The 19,779-nt window shown below is 40.7% G+C and overlaps 1 protein-coding gene across 3 annotated transcripts in view; it reads left to right on the forward strand.

Moving 5' to 3' along the window:
- The window catches only part of Arhgap24 (Rho GTPase activating protein 24), a 713,998-nt gene that overhangs the window by 346,719 nt on the left and 347,500 nt on the right, over positions 1-19,779 (forward strand). For all 3 annotated transcript variants that reach the window (XM_031337011.1, XM_031337010.1, XM_031337012.1), the window contains exon 2: positions 13,370-13,566. In XM_031337011.1, coding sequence (XP_031192871.1) covers positions 13,390-13,566 — 177 coding nt within the window. In that variant the 5' untranslated portion in view covers positions 13,370-13,389. The remainder of the gene's footprint in view (positions 1-13,369; positions 13,567-19,779) is intronic.

Here is a 19,779-nt window from a genome sequence, read left to right on the forward strand (position 1 = left end):
TGTGTGTATGTGTGTGTGTGTGTGTGTTTGTGTGTGATTTTCTATGAGGCAATGTCTCAGACTGTGAAAATACAATAATGTTTTCTAGATCTTACTTTTGTGGCTCGTTCTCAGACAATTCCACTGCCATTTAAAAGGATCCTTGCTAAATGTTGCTCAGTACTTCATTTTTTCTCAGCATAGGAAAGTCATACTTGAGTTTTGCATGAGTAATTTCCTAGGTCTCGGGATATCTATCTGACTTAAACAGGTGACTATAGATAATGGCATCCAGAGGTACTGACCGTGTACCTCTCATGTTATAATGACATCCTTAGGCCTCAGGTATTTGTAATTTTTCTAACCAAGGTGACAGTGATCTATAGCTGCTTTTCAAAGAAAGCCAAAAGGAGTTTGTAACTTTCACTGGTAATATTAAGTTCCTAAAAGACCAAATCCTCCTTGACTTGGTTGAGAATATTGCAGTGTCACACCTGTCTTCTCTGCTCACCTTCAAAGATGGCAGGAGAGAGTTGAACAAGACTGTATTGGCTGCGCACTTCAGGGCTACAGCCAGAGCATCCCTCAGTGAGGTGAGACCTTCAGATGGAAGGTCACAGAAAGAAAACAAAAAATATAAGATGTTATCTGTGTATAGATATCAAGATGAGCAAATTTTAGTGACAGATCTTTAACTGGAAACTATGCCCACAAACATGTCATAAATCAAAGCCTAGACATCTTATTTCAGCATGCAGTCTTATTTGTGACTTGCCTTTTGTTATGGAGTTTTTGAATCGTAGGGCTACTCTATGCCAGAGTTTATATGATATTTGAGAAGCAATGATAGATCAGTGAACAGTCTCCTCAATTATGTTACATATATACAGATACCTTTTTAAAAAAACAACTTATTACCAGTAGGACTGTAGACATAATTCTGTTCTTTAGTTATAGTATAGAAATAATATGGCATATAGTTCATAGAATTGCTGTAAGAATTATTTGCATGTGTACATATACATGCACACACACACACAAGCATGTAAGGAATACCTCATTATTAATGAAGTATTGATTCAAGATCACAGCTATGCATGCTGAAATCTGCCAAAATTCAAATCTCTTATATAAAATGACATGTATGTGTCTGTGCATGTGCCTGTGCTTGTGCATGTTTGTGAGTGTGCATGTAGGTATGCATGTATCATATGCCTGTGTGTGTACATATGCATGTGTTCAGTGTGCCTATGCATGGGCGCAGTATGCCTGTGTATGTGTGTATGCATGTGTGTATGTGTCTGTCTGTGTGCATGTGCATGTATAAATGAGCATGAATGTGTGTGTGCCTATACATGTGGGTCTGCATGGGTGCATATTAATGTGTGTGTGCATGTGCATGTGAGTGTGCATGTGCATGTGTGCAGAGTGCCTGTGCATGTGCACAATGTGCCTGTGCATGTGTGTGTGTATGTGTGTGGATGTACATCATGCACATGCATGTGTGCCTGTGCATGTGTGTATGTGCACATGTGTATGTGCATGTATAAATGTGCATATGTATGTATGTGGATGTGTACATGAATTTGTGCAGTATGCCTGTGCATGTGCACAGTGGGTGTGTATGTGTGAGTGTGTGTGTGCATGTGCATAAGTGTGTGTGTGTGTTTCATGGATACCATATCAATCAATCCACTACTCAAACTGTTCCATATTTATTCAGTAGGAGCCACCCCATGCTATTCCATGTTCTTTTAGATTATCTGATAAGTTCTTAAATGCTACTCTGCTTTCTGATAATTTCTGGCCAGGAAACAGAACTTATTTAAATTAGCCTTTAATTTGGGGAGCACTGATTCTGTGTAGAAGTATCATGCAGAAACCAAGCTGTGTACAAGTTGCTTCTTGAAGTAGTTCAGTCTTCTAGGACATCTATAAGCACAATTAAGCAGGTCTGACTTCATTTCTATATCTACTGGAAACTGAATTCACACTGCTCCAATCCCAAATGCAAACCACAGGATGTAGTCTAGTTTCCCCGAGAAACCAATCTTCCTAGAGGGGTCAGTGTTTATGTTAGTTTATTCAGTGTGGAAGAATAGAGAAAAGAATTTCAGAGTTACTAATAATGCAGCAACAGACTAGATGTACTGATGAGATTTCACTATTTCAAATGTTTTTGAAGAAAATTTAATAAAACTATTTAATAATGATGATGATGATGATTATTTGTACACACAACTTAAGTGAACAGTTTACAAGTTTAGACAGACAGGTGTCTGTATACATCGAACTCATATCCCATTAAAGTATAAGGCATTTCTACCATCTTAGAAGATTCAATGCTTGCCCCTTGGTAGCAGGTGTCATGAAGGATGGAGCCTGTGTAGTCAACACTGTGTGTAAGGGATCACACAGTGACTTCATTGGCCTCTTTCACTCATGCTAATGCTGAGGATGCAGCTACATCTACACACATTTACAGTTTCCTTTACTGACACTATCTTGGGTTTTACAGTTTGTTTTTGTGTGTTTACCTATTGCCTTGTGTCATGTGAGTTATTTACTGTTTATGACTTATATAGAACAATATACATGAGCACTGCTGTACTGACCTTTCTATCAAAACATAGATTCCCTTTCTCTATGAAGAATATACGGCCATAACTAGGAGGATATCTAATTTTCTGCAGCATTGCTGAACGTTTTGTTGTCAATGTGTTGATACCATTGACACTCCTCCAGATGCAGGAAGCTTTTGCTTAGTCTGCTCCCTCACTAACCACTTGGTCCCACCAGCATCTGTAAACGTTTTCAATGCACACGTATGTGTGGTGATATTTTACGGTGGTTTACATGTGCATTTCTTCGACGTGTGGTGGTGCTGGGACATTTTCATGGGATTCTTGAAGTTTTGTATATCTTGCATTGGAAAGTACTTCTGAAGTCATGTGGTCCATTATATGCTGTCTTTTTTATTGTTGAATTGTAGGAGTGCTTCTTCATAGGTAGACATCTTCTGGCTGATACATGTATCATAAAGATCTTCTTTTGGTCTCTGAGTAACCCATGAGTCTTCTAGAGGAAGCTTTTGAACAAATAGAAAACTCTGCCTAAAGTGTCCATTATAATTTCATACTGTTGCTTTCGTAACCATTAATTCACTTCCTGAACTATACTGCAAATTTATTTTCTTATGTTTTCATCTATAAGGTTTGAGCTTCCTACATTGGTTGTGGACCTATCTTGAATGAAGCTTTGCACACATATAAAATAGTAAACTATAGGTTTTAGGCCTAGATTTTTTGTTATTTTAAAGATAAAATTTCTCAAAGATATTTTAGTGTTTCTTTCCACTGTAAAAAAGATTCACTTGTTAACAGTTTATGAACAGCAACTCAGACTAGATCAAATAAAAGGGAACACACTTGTTCAGTTTGCTAAGAGTGAGCTGTGTCCCACAAGGTCAGTGGAGGGCAGTTGAGGGCAGACCTGAGGTACCAAACTATAATCTGCTTTCCACAGACCCCTCTCTGACATCTTACACCGCTTGTCCCCAAATCTTGCATTTTATAGAATTCTTGTCATCAGGGGTGATGAATACTGTTGAGCTACATGTCATTTTTCTAGTGTCTGCCACCTCCATAAAAGAAGACTTTTATGTGACATGAGTGAGTAACATCTGCCCTTTCTAGGCCTAGGATGTCACAGTCTCTATAGAGCTCAGGGCCTCTGAGTAACCAGGTGCTGGTCTGTCCTACTGCAGGAAGACTGGAGTCACTCATGGGAGACACATCATCACCTTTGGAGAGGCTCTGGAAAATACATACCACCAAGGTGCCTACCCCATTTTAATTCTTTTCCTTTTGAACAAAAGATAATTGAATATATCTCATTATATTAGAGCTAGCTTGCTATCTGGCTTATCTAAAATAAGGCATAAATTAATGATTTTGAAGTATTAAAGTGTGTTCAAATTATGAGAATAATTAGATCTCATTAAATATTGCAATTTCACAAATCACAGTACATTTTGACAGGAATAATCTTGAGAAAGTAGATTAGCAGTCAGGCATTTTTTTCCTTTCTCTCTCTACTTTGACATCTTTTCCCCAGCTTGTTCAAACTCTAATGAAAAAGTTGTCTTGTCAGTACTTCCACATGATGAACCACTGTGCAAGTAATTGAGGTTCAGTGATTAGGTCTAGATTTATATACTTAGGGAGTCTAATAATTTTCCTGGCCTTATAGAACAAGCCCAGTGGTGCTCGGCCCACAGGATTAATTGACAAAGCAGGAGCAGTCCTTATTGGAGATCATTAAACACCTCGGGCTTTCATGTGAATGGGGGACCTGAAAGTTCATTGGAAACAAATTGCTATCTCAGTCAACTTGATCACTTGTCTGTTATTTGAAGTGTGGTTGAATAAAAGGCTGGCTGCACAGAGAGGCTTGGAATGGTGGTGTGATTGACGACATTAGATTTTCTTAGGTTGAACTCTCTTACTATCAAATCACTGCTTTATGAAAGCCTTTATGTGAGCTTAAAATATACCCATGGGAGAGCAAGGTTGAAGGGACTCTATAAACCTCAGGCACAAAGATTGTTTGCCTTATGAGAGAAGGCCCAGGAAGATGGTTCCCTGAGCAGGGCTTAGTGTCTTTCTCAGAACCCTGGGCTGTCAGCTCCCTTCTCCCTCTTGTATTCAGATTTCTCCTTTATCTCTGTTGCTCTCACTTTGGTAGCATAATCCCATTATGTCTTAGATTTAGGTGTGGAAATTCTTCTGCCTACTGCTTTTCAAAACAAAAGATGGCTGGACAAGAGGTATAGGAGGATGCAGGAGCATCTAAGTTGACATGCTTATAAAATGAAATGTTTGGTGCTATTTGAAGAGTCTAGTCATAGAAGTTTAATTAATATAAAAGAAGGAATATTGAGTTAATATTTACTTTTTCTTGATTTATGATTTCTGTATGTGGAGACATCTGGGGATGCACTCAGATGATTAGTAATGTCTGTCAAGAGCTGAAAGGATTGCAGGTCATCCACCATGTATCTGTCAATGACTTCGTAGTACCATCATCAGTTAAGCCACCATTTTGATTTGATTTCCTTTCTATTGAGATTCTTGGCTGTGAGAAATTCAAAGGTCCCTTTCACTAATTCCTCAGCTGGTGATAGGAAGGTAGAGAATCCTTCTAAATATGGATCCAAATGCTTTCCTCAGTAACTGAATAAAACCTCCTTACAAGGAAGCATGTTCTCTTCACAAACATTAAACATAAGACACAAAATACACAAGATTGAACAAACATAGAGAAAATACTAAAGAGTTTATTGTTTTTATAATTTCCACATGATTAAGTCATTTAATCTCTTATGAAAATAATTACAGAAAACGTGAAGATTACAAAATAAGATGCAGATTGAAGTTTATGGTGTATTCCAACATTTACATATATTTTTATAATTGTCCACATTAAAAATTGACATTTTTAATGATTTAATTTCAAATAATCAAGAACCAGGGCCTTTTTGTGTGTTTCCTCAGGAACTAAGCTGTGGATTTATAGTAGTCCTTAGGCGCACCTACTTCAAACTTCTCATCCATACTGGCTTTATTGAAATCTCCTCGTTTTCTTCACAGATGTTCTCAGGGATAGTTTATGGTTAACAATGAGTAGGGAAGATAGTGTCCAGCAAAAACGTAGTCATTTAAGTTTTCTCAATAATTCCTAAAAGTCAGTTTCTCATTAAATCACTGCATTTGAATCAGGTTCAGATGGGAGAATTTGGTGTGGTGTTGCTGCGTTGCTATCTAGCAGCTTTAGATGGTTCTGAACTCCTGCACAGGCTCTTGACTTTTATTTATTTATTTATTTATTTATTTATATTTAAAAATTTATATATGTGGGAATGTTTTGCTTATATGTATACCTGTGTATGTCATGCCTGCCTGGTACTCACACAGGCCAGAAGAGGGCATCAGATCTTCTGGAAATGTAGTTACAGGTGGTAGTGAGGGTGCTGAGAATCAAATGCTGGTCTTCTGCAAGAGCAGCAAGTATCCTTGAGTACTGTTGAGCCATCTCTTCAGCCCCTGTCAGAATTCTTGAAGCTATGGGGTCAATTACAGTTTATGACCGCAATCGACTATTCTTTCATTTTTTGTTAATTTTACTATTTATTCATTTACTCTTTTAGTGCCTACTGAATGCCAGTTACTATAGTGTTCCCAGGGAACTCAGTCCATGAACATGGCCACCAAGGGTATAGGCTTTGCTTGGGGTGATATGGGAGTATATGAGAGGTGCATCCAGTCTGGGTGAAGCATGTGCTCCAGAGAAGCTCCTAAGGAGACTTGAAACAAGGAATTAGCCTCAAAAAGTGAGGAAGCATGTGTGAAGACCCACAGCTGTGTTAGGTACTGTAAGTAACAAGGCTGCTTTCTGACAATGGGTTTAGGCACCTAGAATTCATCTCTGCGCTGGCACAACCTCCACTAGATGCTTTGCAATAGGAGGCCTCAACTGCTTATTCTTTGATTTGTTCATTACACGAAGAAATGGTGTGGTGGAGTGGGGCCAAAAGGGATACTATTTCACTCTTCAGTTTTCCTTAGAGGGGAGAGAGTGGGAGGGAGGGGAGAGAGACAGTGAGAGAGAGGGAGAGAAAAAGAGGAGAGAAAGAGGGAGAGAGAGAGAGAGAGGGAGGGAGAGAGAAAGAGGGAGAGAGACAGAGAGAGACAGAGAGAGAGACAGGGAGAGAGAGACAGAGAGAGAGACAGGGAGGGAGAGACAGAGAGAGAGACAGGGAGAGAGAGACAGAGAGACAGGGAGAGAGAGACAGAGAGACAGGGAGAGAGAGACAGAGAGACAGGGAGAGAGAGACAGAGAGACAGGGAGAGAGAGACAGGGAGAGGGAACAAACCAGGGAGCATCAGATGGAGATGGAGTCAGAGCAGAGAAAGGACACATACAGTGGACGGCAGCACTCATCCAGTAACCTGAGCTGACATGGATGCCTGGATAGCTCCGATTCAGTCAAGTCTGACTCACATGAAAAAAGACTTTTCAGTGTTGTTTTGATTCTGTAATTATTTAACGCTTAGATTATAAAGAGAGACGTAAGTTTCTGATGCCCAGCTACAGTTACTGAAAAAAAAAAAACAAAACAACTACTCTCTGAAATTATAAAATAACTCAAAACACCACAGATGGGATCTGATGACAGCAGGCACCAGCTCCCCATAACAAAGCTCTTTTATGTTCTTTACTTTGTTATAAAGGCCACATATGTAGACGTCTGTGTGTGTCCTTCAGCATCGTGGCCCTTGGCATTAAAAAGATACCATCAAATATGTCACCTTTCAGTAAGTTTATTCCTTAGGGAACAGACTGAGATATATAGGCCTCTCAACCAGCATGTATTGGCACATTTGTGCTCACGTTTATCCACATATGCATGCCTGGATTCTGCAGATGATTTCTAATTTTGTGTGTATGTTTTCATAGTGTGAACTATACAGATAGACTATGTGCTGGACTGTGGAAATACAGCCAATAAAATATCAACAACATGCTTGAAAAAACAGCATGTTATCAATAGCCACAAAACAGTGATTTTTTTTTTTTTGCTTCTGTTGATTTTTTAAAAATAAGAGAGCAGAATTAAATATTGGCTATCTGTGATCTCCTACTGTGTGCCTTGGAATGTCCTTACACAAGAAATGCAGATCTCAGGCCTTCCATCTCTGAAAATGGAGGCAGTTGGAAGCAACCAAAACCACTCTGGAAAGCCCCCCAAAACACTTTATAAATTGCAGTATTTTTCCAACAGTGCCAATTTTCACTTTCTTCCTCAAGAGAGGCCATGGACTGTCTGACCCACAGGAATTATTTGTTTGTGCTGAGATATGGGGTCCTGGGCATTCAGACTCTGGAGTTCATACTTGCACTGCAAGCCATCCATCTCTTCACAGCCTGGCCACACCTCAGAGGCTGCAGAGCCTGCACTTCACGTGGCTGCAGCCCTCGTGTGTAGACTGGAGAGCAGGCATCCCTGTGGGATTGCTTGTGCTTCACATTCTCTTTCTGCTTCTCCTTTAATTCTGTTCCTTTCTTGCCTCTCTTCTCTTCTATTGTCTGGACATGCATAGTTGAGTCTATATGACTCAATTGGGATATATTTATTACACCCCTGTGGTATCTGGCATCCTATTTATATGTAGTGTTGTAAATGTAGCCTCTATGGGCATGAAGTCCCCAGTCTAAGTCCCTGCGTGTGTGTGCTCTTTGAGTCTGGGAAATTCTGTTAGGAGAATGAATGGTGCAATGTCCTGACTGTGAGGGAAAGGGTCTTCCCAGTGGACATCCAGTTGTGCTCTGAGCACGTAAACATGTAAACCGCACTTGTCTGATGCTAAGCCAGGACGGGTATGTGTATTTACTAACAAGGCTAGAAAATGAAAATTTCAGGGTTATGGTTTATCTGAAGTTTGTTGCTGTTGCTGTTATTGTTATGTTAGGGCATTCAAAGTTATTTAAGTGTGATCATTGTGACCACATGCTAACTAAAATCTCCTATGCCAAGGGGGGAAAACCCCCAAGTTCCTAAAGTGCACAACTCCTACTAAGGCATTGAATACCAAGAACAAGAACAGTCCGAGCTGTTCCTGCAGGACGTCTGTTGTGGTTGTTACATATTGTGCTAGTTAGGTTGTTTTCTGTTTTTGTCATTTTGACCTAAGCTAGAGAGAAAGGTGGGAAGAAGGAACCTCAAAAGAGACGATGCCGCCATCAGACTTGTGCATAACCAAGCCTGTGGGGCACTTTTATGCTTGGGAATAGACGTGGGAGGCCCTAGCTCACTGTGGACAGTGCTGCCACTGAGCAGTGGTCTTGGGTTGTATAAGAAAACAGGCTGAGAAAACCAGTGAACAAGCTTAAGCTCCTGCCCTGCCTCTGCTTCAGTTCCTGCCTCCAAGATTCTGTCTTCCCTGACTTCCCTCAGTAACCAACTGTGGTGGGGACATATAATTTAACCCCCGACATTACAAGTTGCTTCTTGTCAGTGTTTCTTTCTTGTTTTGTTTTTGTTTTTATCACAGCAATAAAAACAAAACTAGGACTGGTACTCCTTTGCAGGCATCGCCTTCCCTCCATTCAGAAGATGTGTACTGAGGACTCTGTATGCACAGGGGCACTGGGATGCTGAGGTCAGCAAAGCAAGGCTCTTGACCTCACGAAGCTTATGGTTCATTTGGGAGTTGGGGTTTGACAGACAACGAAAAAAATCAAATAAACAAAACTCACAAAACAAAAATAAACAAAATAATCCATAAAATAATTAGCAATTCAGGGAACTGATAGGAAGACAGATGAGGGGGTCAGAGTTGGGTAATGGAGAGCAGCATGAAGAGCTGAACCAATTTGAGCATCATTCTAGGCAGCCATGGAAAGAGGTGGATTTTAAACTGAGATTCAGGTGAAAGGCTGTGTGAAGAGCCAAAGGCAGGGCACTGTGGAGAGAGGTCAACATAAGTAAAGACTGCAGACATAAAGGAGCTTGGGCAGTTCCAAATTAAAATCAAAACCAAAACCAAACAAAAACAAACAAGCAAACAAACAAAAACTGCTGTAGTTAGTGTGTGTGTGTGTGTGTGTGTGTGTGTGTGTGTGTGTGTACTTGAAGAGACAGTGGATATCAGGCTCCACAGTTAATAGGAGCCTGGTAGTCTGTGGACCATGAGAAAACTGGACTGTAAAATATATATATAGTGCAAAGTCAATAAAAGAGTCCCTAACTTATGTGAATGTTTGACAGCCCTCCTCAGCTGCTTTTGGCAGGATGAAGTTTGGTAAGCATGTGTCTGTATTGAAATACAATAGAAACAAATAAGACTAGCAACGTGAGAAGCTGTTTTCTTAGCAGAGGGTGATTGAAACTCAGTAGACAAAGTAGAAGGATATGGGGCCTTCTGCTTGTTCGAGTTTGCAAATATTTGATATTTGGGGATGAGCAAGAATCGAGTAACAATGATCAATTTTGTTATCAATGTGTCATGTACCACAATCAGCTTTGAGAATATTAGGTTTTGAAAGGAGATAACGTTACCCTTAGGCACCCGGCATAAGAGCCTAGTACAACATGGATCACTTCATCAAGCATTGACTTATGGATGCTTCACTAGGTATGGAGGATAGCTAGTCATCTGATGCTCTACAGCTATAGAATTGTAGAGATGCCACAGTGTAGGGCACCAGGAGGACCCATAGACAGAAATGATCTGCCTCTTCCTCTTTACTTCAGAGACAAAGAGAGTACTTGATTCTTTTTCTCCACATGTCTCTACTCTTCCACAAACACCTTGGTTATTTTTGTAGAACTCAAGTTTGTGTTTTGTTTTGTTTTTCTCCCACACAGCAATAGACAAGGCATTCTTTTCCCTCAGGTTTATAATAAATCATTTTCATTTGTTTTAATAATGTAATTAGCAATGCTGAGATGATGTATTATGAAGTCATGAAATTAGCTGTAGCTTTTCCAGGAGTTCAGTGGGCCCCGCACTTGCCCTGGCTTTAGCCAAACTTATAAACAATTGATGCAAGAAGGGTCATAAACTATGTTCTAAGACACACGCACACATTTTCCACTAAGTCAGAAAAAAAAAAGGAATTGGCTGCATGTGTTTCTATATTATTGATGGTAGCTTGCTAATTACCTTGGAAATCTTTAGAAGCAATATTTTTTAAGTTAATAAAATGCATGAATTTGAGAGGGAACATAAAAAGAGCCCCAAAGAAATAATTTGGTTGACTGTAATACATTTTAGATGTGTGTGTGTGTGTGTGTGTGTGTGTTGAAATATTTATTTTATGGTCTTATTTAAATTTACAAGTTGCTTGGTCAAAGAAAAAAATAAATGGTGAAGAACTGCATATGTTGGAATAATTTCAATACCAGGAGACAAAATAAAGATGATTTAAGTGGTCTAAATGAATATACTTATTGTTTAATTTATACACAAACACACACACACACACACACACACACACACGCATGCACACACTCTCACTTGCTTCATTACACTAGGTCAAGTTGCGTGGAAGAAAGGAGTTGGAAGTTCCCTGCCCTCTGGGAATAACAGACTTACATCAAACACCAGGCATGATCAAATCTGCAGACACAGGCACACACAGGGAGAGAATGTTGCGACAGTCAGCTGTCTCTGCTATGGGAATGCCCCTTAGAGGGGAAGATTTCAGAGTGCACCACAGAGAGGAGAAGGCAGCAACTGTGGAAGTCTAGCACAGAAAGGCTATGTGTAGACACCAAATGAGCTCAAGAATATACCAGTGACCCAACTGTAGTATGAAGTAGCTTAAAGGAAAGGTTGGGACTATCAGGATGCCTGCACCTAGAAGATGGCTGAAGCGACCAAAACAAAGAGATTAGTGCCCAGATGCAAAGTCATTGCTGCAACTAAGTAGAAGAATTATCTCAAAAGGGCTCAAGGAGCCTGCCAGCTAAGGGCTGTTGGCACCTTTACCTCTAGGGAAGAGACACAGATGATCAAAGGCTGGCACAAACACCATGTGATTTGTTATTGAGACTCTGGACATAACAAATGGGTGAAAAATTAGCAAAAATGGAGGTGCTGAGGGTGCTCATTTTTGAGTACAATTTGTAATTGTGAAAACAAAAGTGGGCGTGAAAATGCCTTAGTAAGAATAGTCTGTGTTTAGTGAGTTAATTCTGTGTTTATGCCCTCATAGGAAGACCAGGGATGAGCTCACACTTCCCACTTACTCAATAAATGCTTAGAAATAAAGACTAGCAAGAAACTGGAGGAAGCATTTGATATATATATGATATATTTTAATTTTCTACCATGTTTACTGGGGTCTGTTTCCATGCACAAATGCTTGCCTCCAAAAGCCCACCTCCCGCCCATCTCCTGCCCACCTCCTGCCCACCTTCTGCCTACCTCCTGCCCATTTCCTGCCCACCTCCTGCCCACCTCCTGCCCATCTCCTACCTACCTTCTGCCCACCTCCTGCCCATCTCCTGCCCACCTTCTGCCTATCTCCTGCTCACTTCCTGCCCATCTCCTGGCCACTTCCTGCCCATCTCCTGGCCACCTCCTGCCCACCCTTGAGTTTCTACTATGGCAGTCTGCCTTCCTAAGACTTCTGCTGATTCTGCCTGCCTGTGGCTCATTTTTTTTTCTTTGTATCGGGTGGATACCCTTGAGTTCCTTTGCACACAGTATGAAATGGTGCTTAATGGGTCCCGAATTTTAACTACTCCCTCATTCCTGGATTCGAGGGAGCTGTGGCGAAGAGGAAATTCAGCTAGCCATGAGAGTTCTTTTTGTATTTTGGTTTCTGTTTGTTTTATTTCCTTGTTGTTTCTAAGCATCCTCAACTGCACAGATCCTCGGCAGAGAAAACCCTGTGGTTGAAACTCTGGCAGAAGCAGAGAGCAACATCTTAAGAGATTTTCACATGTGCAAAACAAACGTCTTCCACTGAGGTTTTAAAAATAGTCCCCTTAAGCTTTAACATGTGTGGGAATAGTGCTTGCTCAGGTAACCACAAGCCAGGCCTGCACACGCAGGACCTCAGCACTGCACAGCAGGCACATGAGCCTAGATGCTGAATACTTGGTTCTTATTGCCCAACCTTCCAGAAATGTCCCATTCTGCAACTCTACTCAGGAAGAAAGGGTCCTTAGCCCCCAGCTCCTTTAAGAAGGCAGGCAAGTACACCATGGTCTCTTCCTTTGGCCGTACCCTTGGCAGGTGTATGGGTAGCTTCTAGAAATCCAGCCAATGAGTTAATATGCATGTTTCATCCTGTGACTCTCTCTCCCTCCTACCCTTTCTTCCTTCCTTCCTTCCTTCCCTCCCTCTATCCTTCCCTTCTCTTCCTTCTCCTCCTCCCTCTCTCTCCCTCCCTTTCTTCCCTTCCCTTCCTCCTTTCTCTTTTTCCTCTCTCTCTCTCTCTCTCTTTCTCTCTCTCTCTGTGTCTCTCTGTGTCTCTGTCTCTCTGTGTCTCTGTCTCTCTGTGTCTCTGTCTCTCTCTGTCTCTCTGTCTCTCTGTCTCTCTCTGTCTCTCTGTCTCTCTCTCTGTCTCTCTGTCTCTCTGTCTCTCTCTGTCTCTCTGTCTCTCTCTCTGTCTCTCTGTCTCTCTGTCTCTCTCTCTGTCTGTCTCTGTCTCTGTCTCTCTCTCTCTCTCTCTCTCTCTCTCTCTCTCTCTCTCTCTCTCTCTCTCTCTCTCTCTCTCTCTCTCTCTCTCTCTCTCTCTCCTTAAGGACAGTGGCAGCAACAGAAGGCAGCAACAGAAGACCTTATCCTTCTTCTTTTCTTTTGTTTCTACATAGGAAAATCTATCAGCTTGAGAATGGAGGAAAACTGTGACTCCACAGAGCACCCCCAAGGCCAAGGACGGCAGAATGCCACCAAGTGTGGGTGGCTAAGGAAGCAAGGAGGCTTTGTGAAGACTTGGCACACCCGCTGGTTTGTGCTCAAGGGGGATCAGCTTTATTATTTCAAGGATGAAGATGAAACCAAGCCTTTGGTAAGTAGGAAAAATTATCCTGTAGACCTTAGGGATCCACGCAGCTGATGAAGACTGAGTGGCCTCAGTTTCCCCATAGTATCTGTTCACAGGCATCTTGTCTGCTTCTTCTCCATGGTTTGCTTACATTTGGACACAATGAACTAGCTAATTGAGACTCCGGGGCAAATTACAGTCGTCCAATGTTAATTTTGAAGGGACAGAATGTCTGAAACCCTCAGGCAACCTTACTTCATGAGAAAATATTAGTAGGCATCTATTATTAGGGGCTAGAGCTCATAGCCAAGGGAGTTTTCTTTTCTTTTTCCCCTTAGGAATAAGATGAAAATCTATATTTTAAGGGAAACTGCATACATAGCCGCACTCCTCTGGGGACAGTTTCTGTGTTCTCTGTGGTTCTTTAGTGATCATTTATTTCCTTGTGTTCTTAGACACAAGTTTCAAGACTGTAACAAAAAAAGAAAAAAGAAAAAATGCTTTGAGTTTTCTCAGGCCTGGTCACTGCTTATCAAAAAGGAGAGATGCAAAGCGAGGCCTCACTACCGTGTTCTTCCTTTGTCCGCATCTAGGGAATCCAGACACGAGAGAAGAAATAGGGAATCCAGACACGAGAGAAGAAATAGGGAATCCAGACACGAGAGAAGAAATAGGGAATCCAGACACGAGAGAAGAAATAGGGAATCCAGACACGAGAGAAGAAATAGGGAATCCAGACACGAGAGAAGAAATAGGGAATCCAGACACGAGAGAAGAAATAGGGAATCCAGACACGAGAGAAGAAATAGGGAATCCAGACACGAGAGAAGAAATAGCATGCTCTTGAGGCTACTTCCTGTCCTGTTCAAAGTTCAAAGTCCAAGACCTTAACTAGGAATGTCAATCAGAACTCAGTTTTAGTGTTTTACGTTCATGACGCATGATAATTTCACAGGATTCTCATTCTGTTATTCAATGACATAAAAACGCTGTAAGTTCATGCTTTAAGCCCCAGCCATTTATTTAAGATTGTTAACAGCTTTTGAGTATTCGCCAGAGTTACTATTGACATTATTGTCTTATAAAATACTTATTGTTTGTATAGCCATCTTTATATATCTATACATATATGCACATACACATATACACACCTATTGGTACTGCTTGTATCTACATGTGTTTATGGATTAACCACTTGAGACTGGACAACCTATATGGAAATTCCAGAAGGGACCCAAATCAAGTGATTTCTTATGGAGTTTCTATGATGGAAGTAAGTCATCAGGGGGAACAAGCAAGGGATTCACTTGCTTTTCTGGTCATTGTTGTGGCTCATAGGTTTAACATCTGGGTAAGAGTATTAATTGATTTTCTTCCTTGGTATTTTGGAGAGTGGGGCCAGGTCTCTGCCTCCCAAGTACTGGGATTAAAGGTATGTGCCACCACTGCCAGGCTGCCTATTCTCTACTACACTAATTAATTATCTCAACTCAGAATTATACTATTTGAAAGAATGAAGGGTAAATGGCATTGCAAAATCTTGTGGAGGTTTACAATAGGGTTTTGATTTTTAAATGAACCCATAGCCTTATGCCTCATAGGCAAGTGTCCTACCACTGAGCTAAATTTCTAGGTCACTCAATCCCTCTTGCTCCCTACACCCTCCTCCTCTTCTTCCTTCTCCTCCTCCTCCCTCTTCTTTCCTCTCTCTCTCTCTCTCTCTCTCTCTCTCTCTCTCTCTCTTTCTCTCTCTCTCTCTCTCACACACACACACACACACACTCATATGCACACATGTACATTTGAAATGCAGTTTTCTAAGTTGCCCATATTGACTTTGAATTTATTCTGTAACTCAGGAAGGCCTTGAATTTATAATCCTCCTGCCTGGCTTTCTAAGTAGCTGGGATTACAGACTTGTATCTCCAGGCCAAGTTTACAATAGGTTTTAAAGACTTAGATGAAAAAATCTTGACAAATGTTGTAGTTCAGCTGGGTGGTGGTGGCGCACGCCTTTAATCCCAGCACTTGGGAGGCAGAGGCAGGCGGATTTCTGAGTTCAAGTCCAGCCTGGTCTACAGAGTGAGTTCCAGGACAGCCAGGGCTATACAGAAAAACACCGTCTCTAAAAAACAAAACAAAAAAAAATGTTGTAATTTGGAAAATTATGTATTTGTACATCTATGTTTATCAATCAAACAAATGTTGCTAATGAGCAGCTAGATAAGTATAAATCCTAGAGTTCCTTGCTCCTCAGCTCAGCCTTTGCTCTCCCACTAATCCTCAATTTTTCTCAGGACTGACCTTTTGCCAGAAATATTTATTGATTATTTATATTCAATTTAATGTTTCCAAAAAGATGCCCTTACTTAAGTATTGACTCCCAGTTTTAAAGAGCATAAGCTATCACTGTGGGAGGTCCTGAGGTGGGACCAGTTCCAGTGTATAGTATTGGATGTAACAGGTGGCTAGTCTCACTCCATAGGCAGACAGGAAGCAAAGAGCTCAGACGGGACCCAGAAGTGGATGGCACCATCAAGGCCTGCCCTCAACAACCTACTTCTGTTAGGTAAGCCATACCCTAGCTTTCCACAGACTTCCAACACAGCAGTGGATCAAGTGATCAAGTACATGAATTTGTGGGGATATTATTTTGTCCTATCTTATATTATTTTAGTCAGGATTTTATGTCACCCAGCCTGACCTTGAACTGGCTATATCATCATGGATGATTATGAATTGGTATTCCCTTGCCTTAATTTCCCACCTTACCACATGGTTTGTGGGGACATTTCATACTCAGACAATAGAAGCTCCATGTTTGTAAGTGTGAAGAGAGGGTAAGAGACTTAGAGAGAGAGAGACAGGGTATGTGTAAAGAATCCTGTATTCTAGGCAGAGACTGGATTTCTCTCTGGACCATGGGAAGCAATTTTTAGACAAACCGCCCAATCCTGTGTTACTCTCTTAGAAAGGAATCTTGACAGCCATTTCCTAATATGTTGACAACCTGTTAATGACATAATTCTCCCAATTAGGTTTATCTTCCATCTGTGTCTTCAACTTTCATCTCTCTCAGAACTTGATGTATATCAGATTTACTGTATTACAATCTTGATTAGGTGGACTTAGTGTCATTTTTCGTACTCTTCCTCATTGCTTGGTGGCTTCCCAGATGCCCAACCACCTGTCTAAGTTGGAGGACTTCCGAAGTCTCAGTTCCACTTCTCCTGTGTTTCCTTCTTGAGTAGAAGGTGAATTTGCTTCAAGTTCACCATTTTCTAAGTGTGATTGACAGTGGCTTAACAGTCCTAACTATGGCTTTCCAGCAGTACGTTAGAATCTTACCTCAATAACTTACCTAATAACTTATCTATTCAACTTAAAAATACATGAAACTAAATATCTTTATTAAATGTTCTTTTTCTAGAAATGGATGATACACCTTGCAATTTTATTTCATTAGGATGAAATTGATGAGAACTTGCTGGTGACAAGTGAATGCTCCACTGCAGGGACAAACTTTTTCACAGACAATTGAAAACTCTGCCATTGAGTTTGGTTGTCTCTGGGGGGAAAATACAGAAAAGTGATCAGTGGGAGTATTTACATGCCCACCATTTCATCATGCAGGCTGATGCCATCAGCATTTTATATACCTCTATTTTCCCAGATTTTTAGATTTATTTCCTATTTTGATTTCTAATCTTACAATAAAGTGATACTTATATATGGAGAAAACGTTTAAAAACTATACAGAAGATTACAAAAATATTTTTCCCTCACCATACACTCCTAAGCTTTGGACCAATTTTTGTTAAGGATGTTTTAAACATATTTAAACCAGGTTCATGAAAATATTCACTTGTTCATCTTTCATTCATAATTATGACATGGCTAAGAGAGATGATTCAGTGGGTAAGAGCAGTTGTTGCTTTGTGAAAGGGCCCAGGTTCAGTTTCTAAGACCCACATGGCAGGTCACAACCATTAAGTCTGGTTCCAAGGAAGCCAGATATACATTTGGGATATATTCATACATGAGGCAAAATACTAATACACATAAGATAAAGACAAATATTAAAAAACGGTCAGCAGCTGAGGCTTTATTGTAGCTCTTTGACGTGGATTTTACTATTTCTAAAAGAGACAATGCCATGGGTATGTTAAAGACCCTATGGGACAGTGTGTCTTATTTCTTGAAGTATACTATAACTTAAATAAAAGCTAAGTTTTGCCTTGGACCATGCTGGTGAATTCCCCCAACACACTTCTATGGTAGGAGAGCAGCAGGAAGCATCGGTTTTTAGAATCTAGTGTGATACTTCTGAGAAAATGGCCAAAAGCCAGACAGGCAGCAACCCAATTAATATAGTTTAGACTTTCCACCACAGATATCGATCCACATGTGTGGGGAATGTTTGTTGCTGGGTCCAATGAAGATGACGTTATATTGGATCACAATAGATTGTCCTAACTCAGAGTACAAGGCTCTGCTGGCTATTGTAACCTGAGGGCTGACCTCCAAATGTGCAGAATTGATTGTTGATTAAAGAGCAAGGTCTAATTTTATACTTAATGAAACTCATAAGTTCATGAAATCTAGAAACCTCTCAGGCACTTACTGTTCCCGGTTACAAAGTAGGAATCCAAAGCAGCCAAGGCCACAGCTGAGTGTTTAAAGTGTGAATGTCATAAACGAGCCCCTCTCAAATCTAAGGCACAGAAGAGACGTGTGTATGGTATCTGAGGCACTCAGGATTTGAGGAGAAGCAGAATCGTACTGCATATCTTCATGAGATTTTAGGGATTCTTTGGAATTTCATAGAAGTTGTTTCTTAAGAGATAAGAAATGTGAATAATTCAAATCATTTTATTCCACAGTTCAGTAATTTCTCATTGCTTACCTCTATGCACAAAATAAGTGTAGTGTTTTGTACATCAGACCAAAAGATTTTGGAGTAAAGTTCTTTGTGTTGAACTTTAGCTATCTGCTGACAGATCATGACACATGGAGAAAATGACTAGGTAGTTTGAATTTTAATGTGCTTGTTTGTCCAATGAGATCAGATCACCTTACTCATGAAGTTACTATGAGTAAGGAGACTAATGCACACATGGTCTTAGCCCAAGGGCTGAGCAGTGGAAAAGTAGTGAGAGAGTTTATGTGGGTGATTTCATGATGTGCTCACACTTCATAAACAGAAAAGCAGCACTGACTGTCCGTATGGGAGTTTCCCTTTCAGATAATATGCAAGGTATTCATGTCATTGATCATTTCTAAACTCAATGCATAAGTTTCTAGTGTTCCTACAGACATTCTGTAGGAAACAGAATGTACAGGTATTGTGAGTGTGTGTGCGTGTGTGTGTATGTGTATGTGTGTATGTATGTGTGCATGTTTCCCTCTCTGTGTGTGTATGTCTGTGTATGTGTATATGTATGTGTGAATCTCTATCTCTGTGTGTCTGTGTATCTCTCTCTCTCTCTCTCTCTCTCTCTCTCTCTCTCTCTCTCTCTGTATGTGTGTGTGTGTGTGTGTCTGTCTGTCTCTGAGCAAGTGAGAGAAATCTCCTTCAAGAAGCACTTAAGAAGCTCAGGCTGCCAGTTCTTTTGCACTTCTTAACTTTTGCTTCCAAATTCACCATGGCATCCTTTTCCCTAAGGCAGTCCATGAAGGGATATAAAAGGGTGACTGCATGGTGGGTCAGAGCGTACTACGCCTTGATTGTTCACATACCCTTACTTAGATGCAGTGGCTCACTATGGTAGTTACTTTGGTGTTGCCATGATAAATACCACAACCAGGTAGAATTAGAGAGGAAAGAGTTTACTTCTGCCTATGGCTCCAGAAGAAGAACTGAGAATACCTGGCCATGCATAGAGGGCAGCTGATGGGGAGCAGTGGAGGACATTGAGCTTAAAAACAGACAGTTAGCAGAAGGTTCGAGAATGAGGATTTTCTTCCTCCTCACATTCTGTAGATTGGTTTTATCCACTCTAGGCATTTCCTAGTAAGCAGTTGACTTCAGTTGCTATATGTACAGATTCTCTAATCATTCTGTGTGGATTCCTATGAGGTTTACCCAGTGGTCTCAGGCTGTGGATAAACTATTAATTGTCATACTTTGTCATGGTCTTCCATAAAATATCTACCTCACAGAGTGTGAGCTGTATGAAGTATTTCAGAATGTAACCTCATTAAGCTACTGATACCACCACCACCACCACCACCACC

This window comes from Mastomys coucha, unplaced genomic scaffold (assembly GCF_008632895.1).
Source record: "Mastomys coucha isolate ucsf_1 unplaced genomic scaffold, UCSF_Mcou_1 pScaffold22, whole genome shotgun sequence".
NCBI classification, from domain to species: domain Eukaryota; kingdom Metazoa; phylum Chordata; class Mammalia; order Rodentia; family Muridae; genus Mastomys; species Mastomys coucha.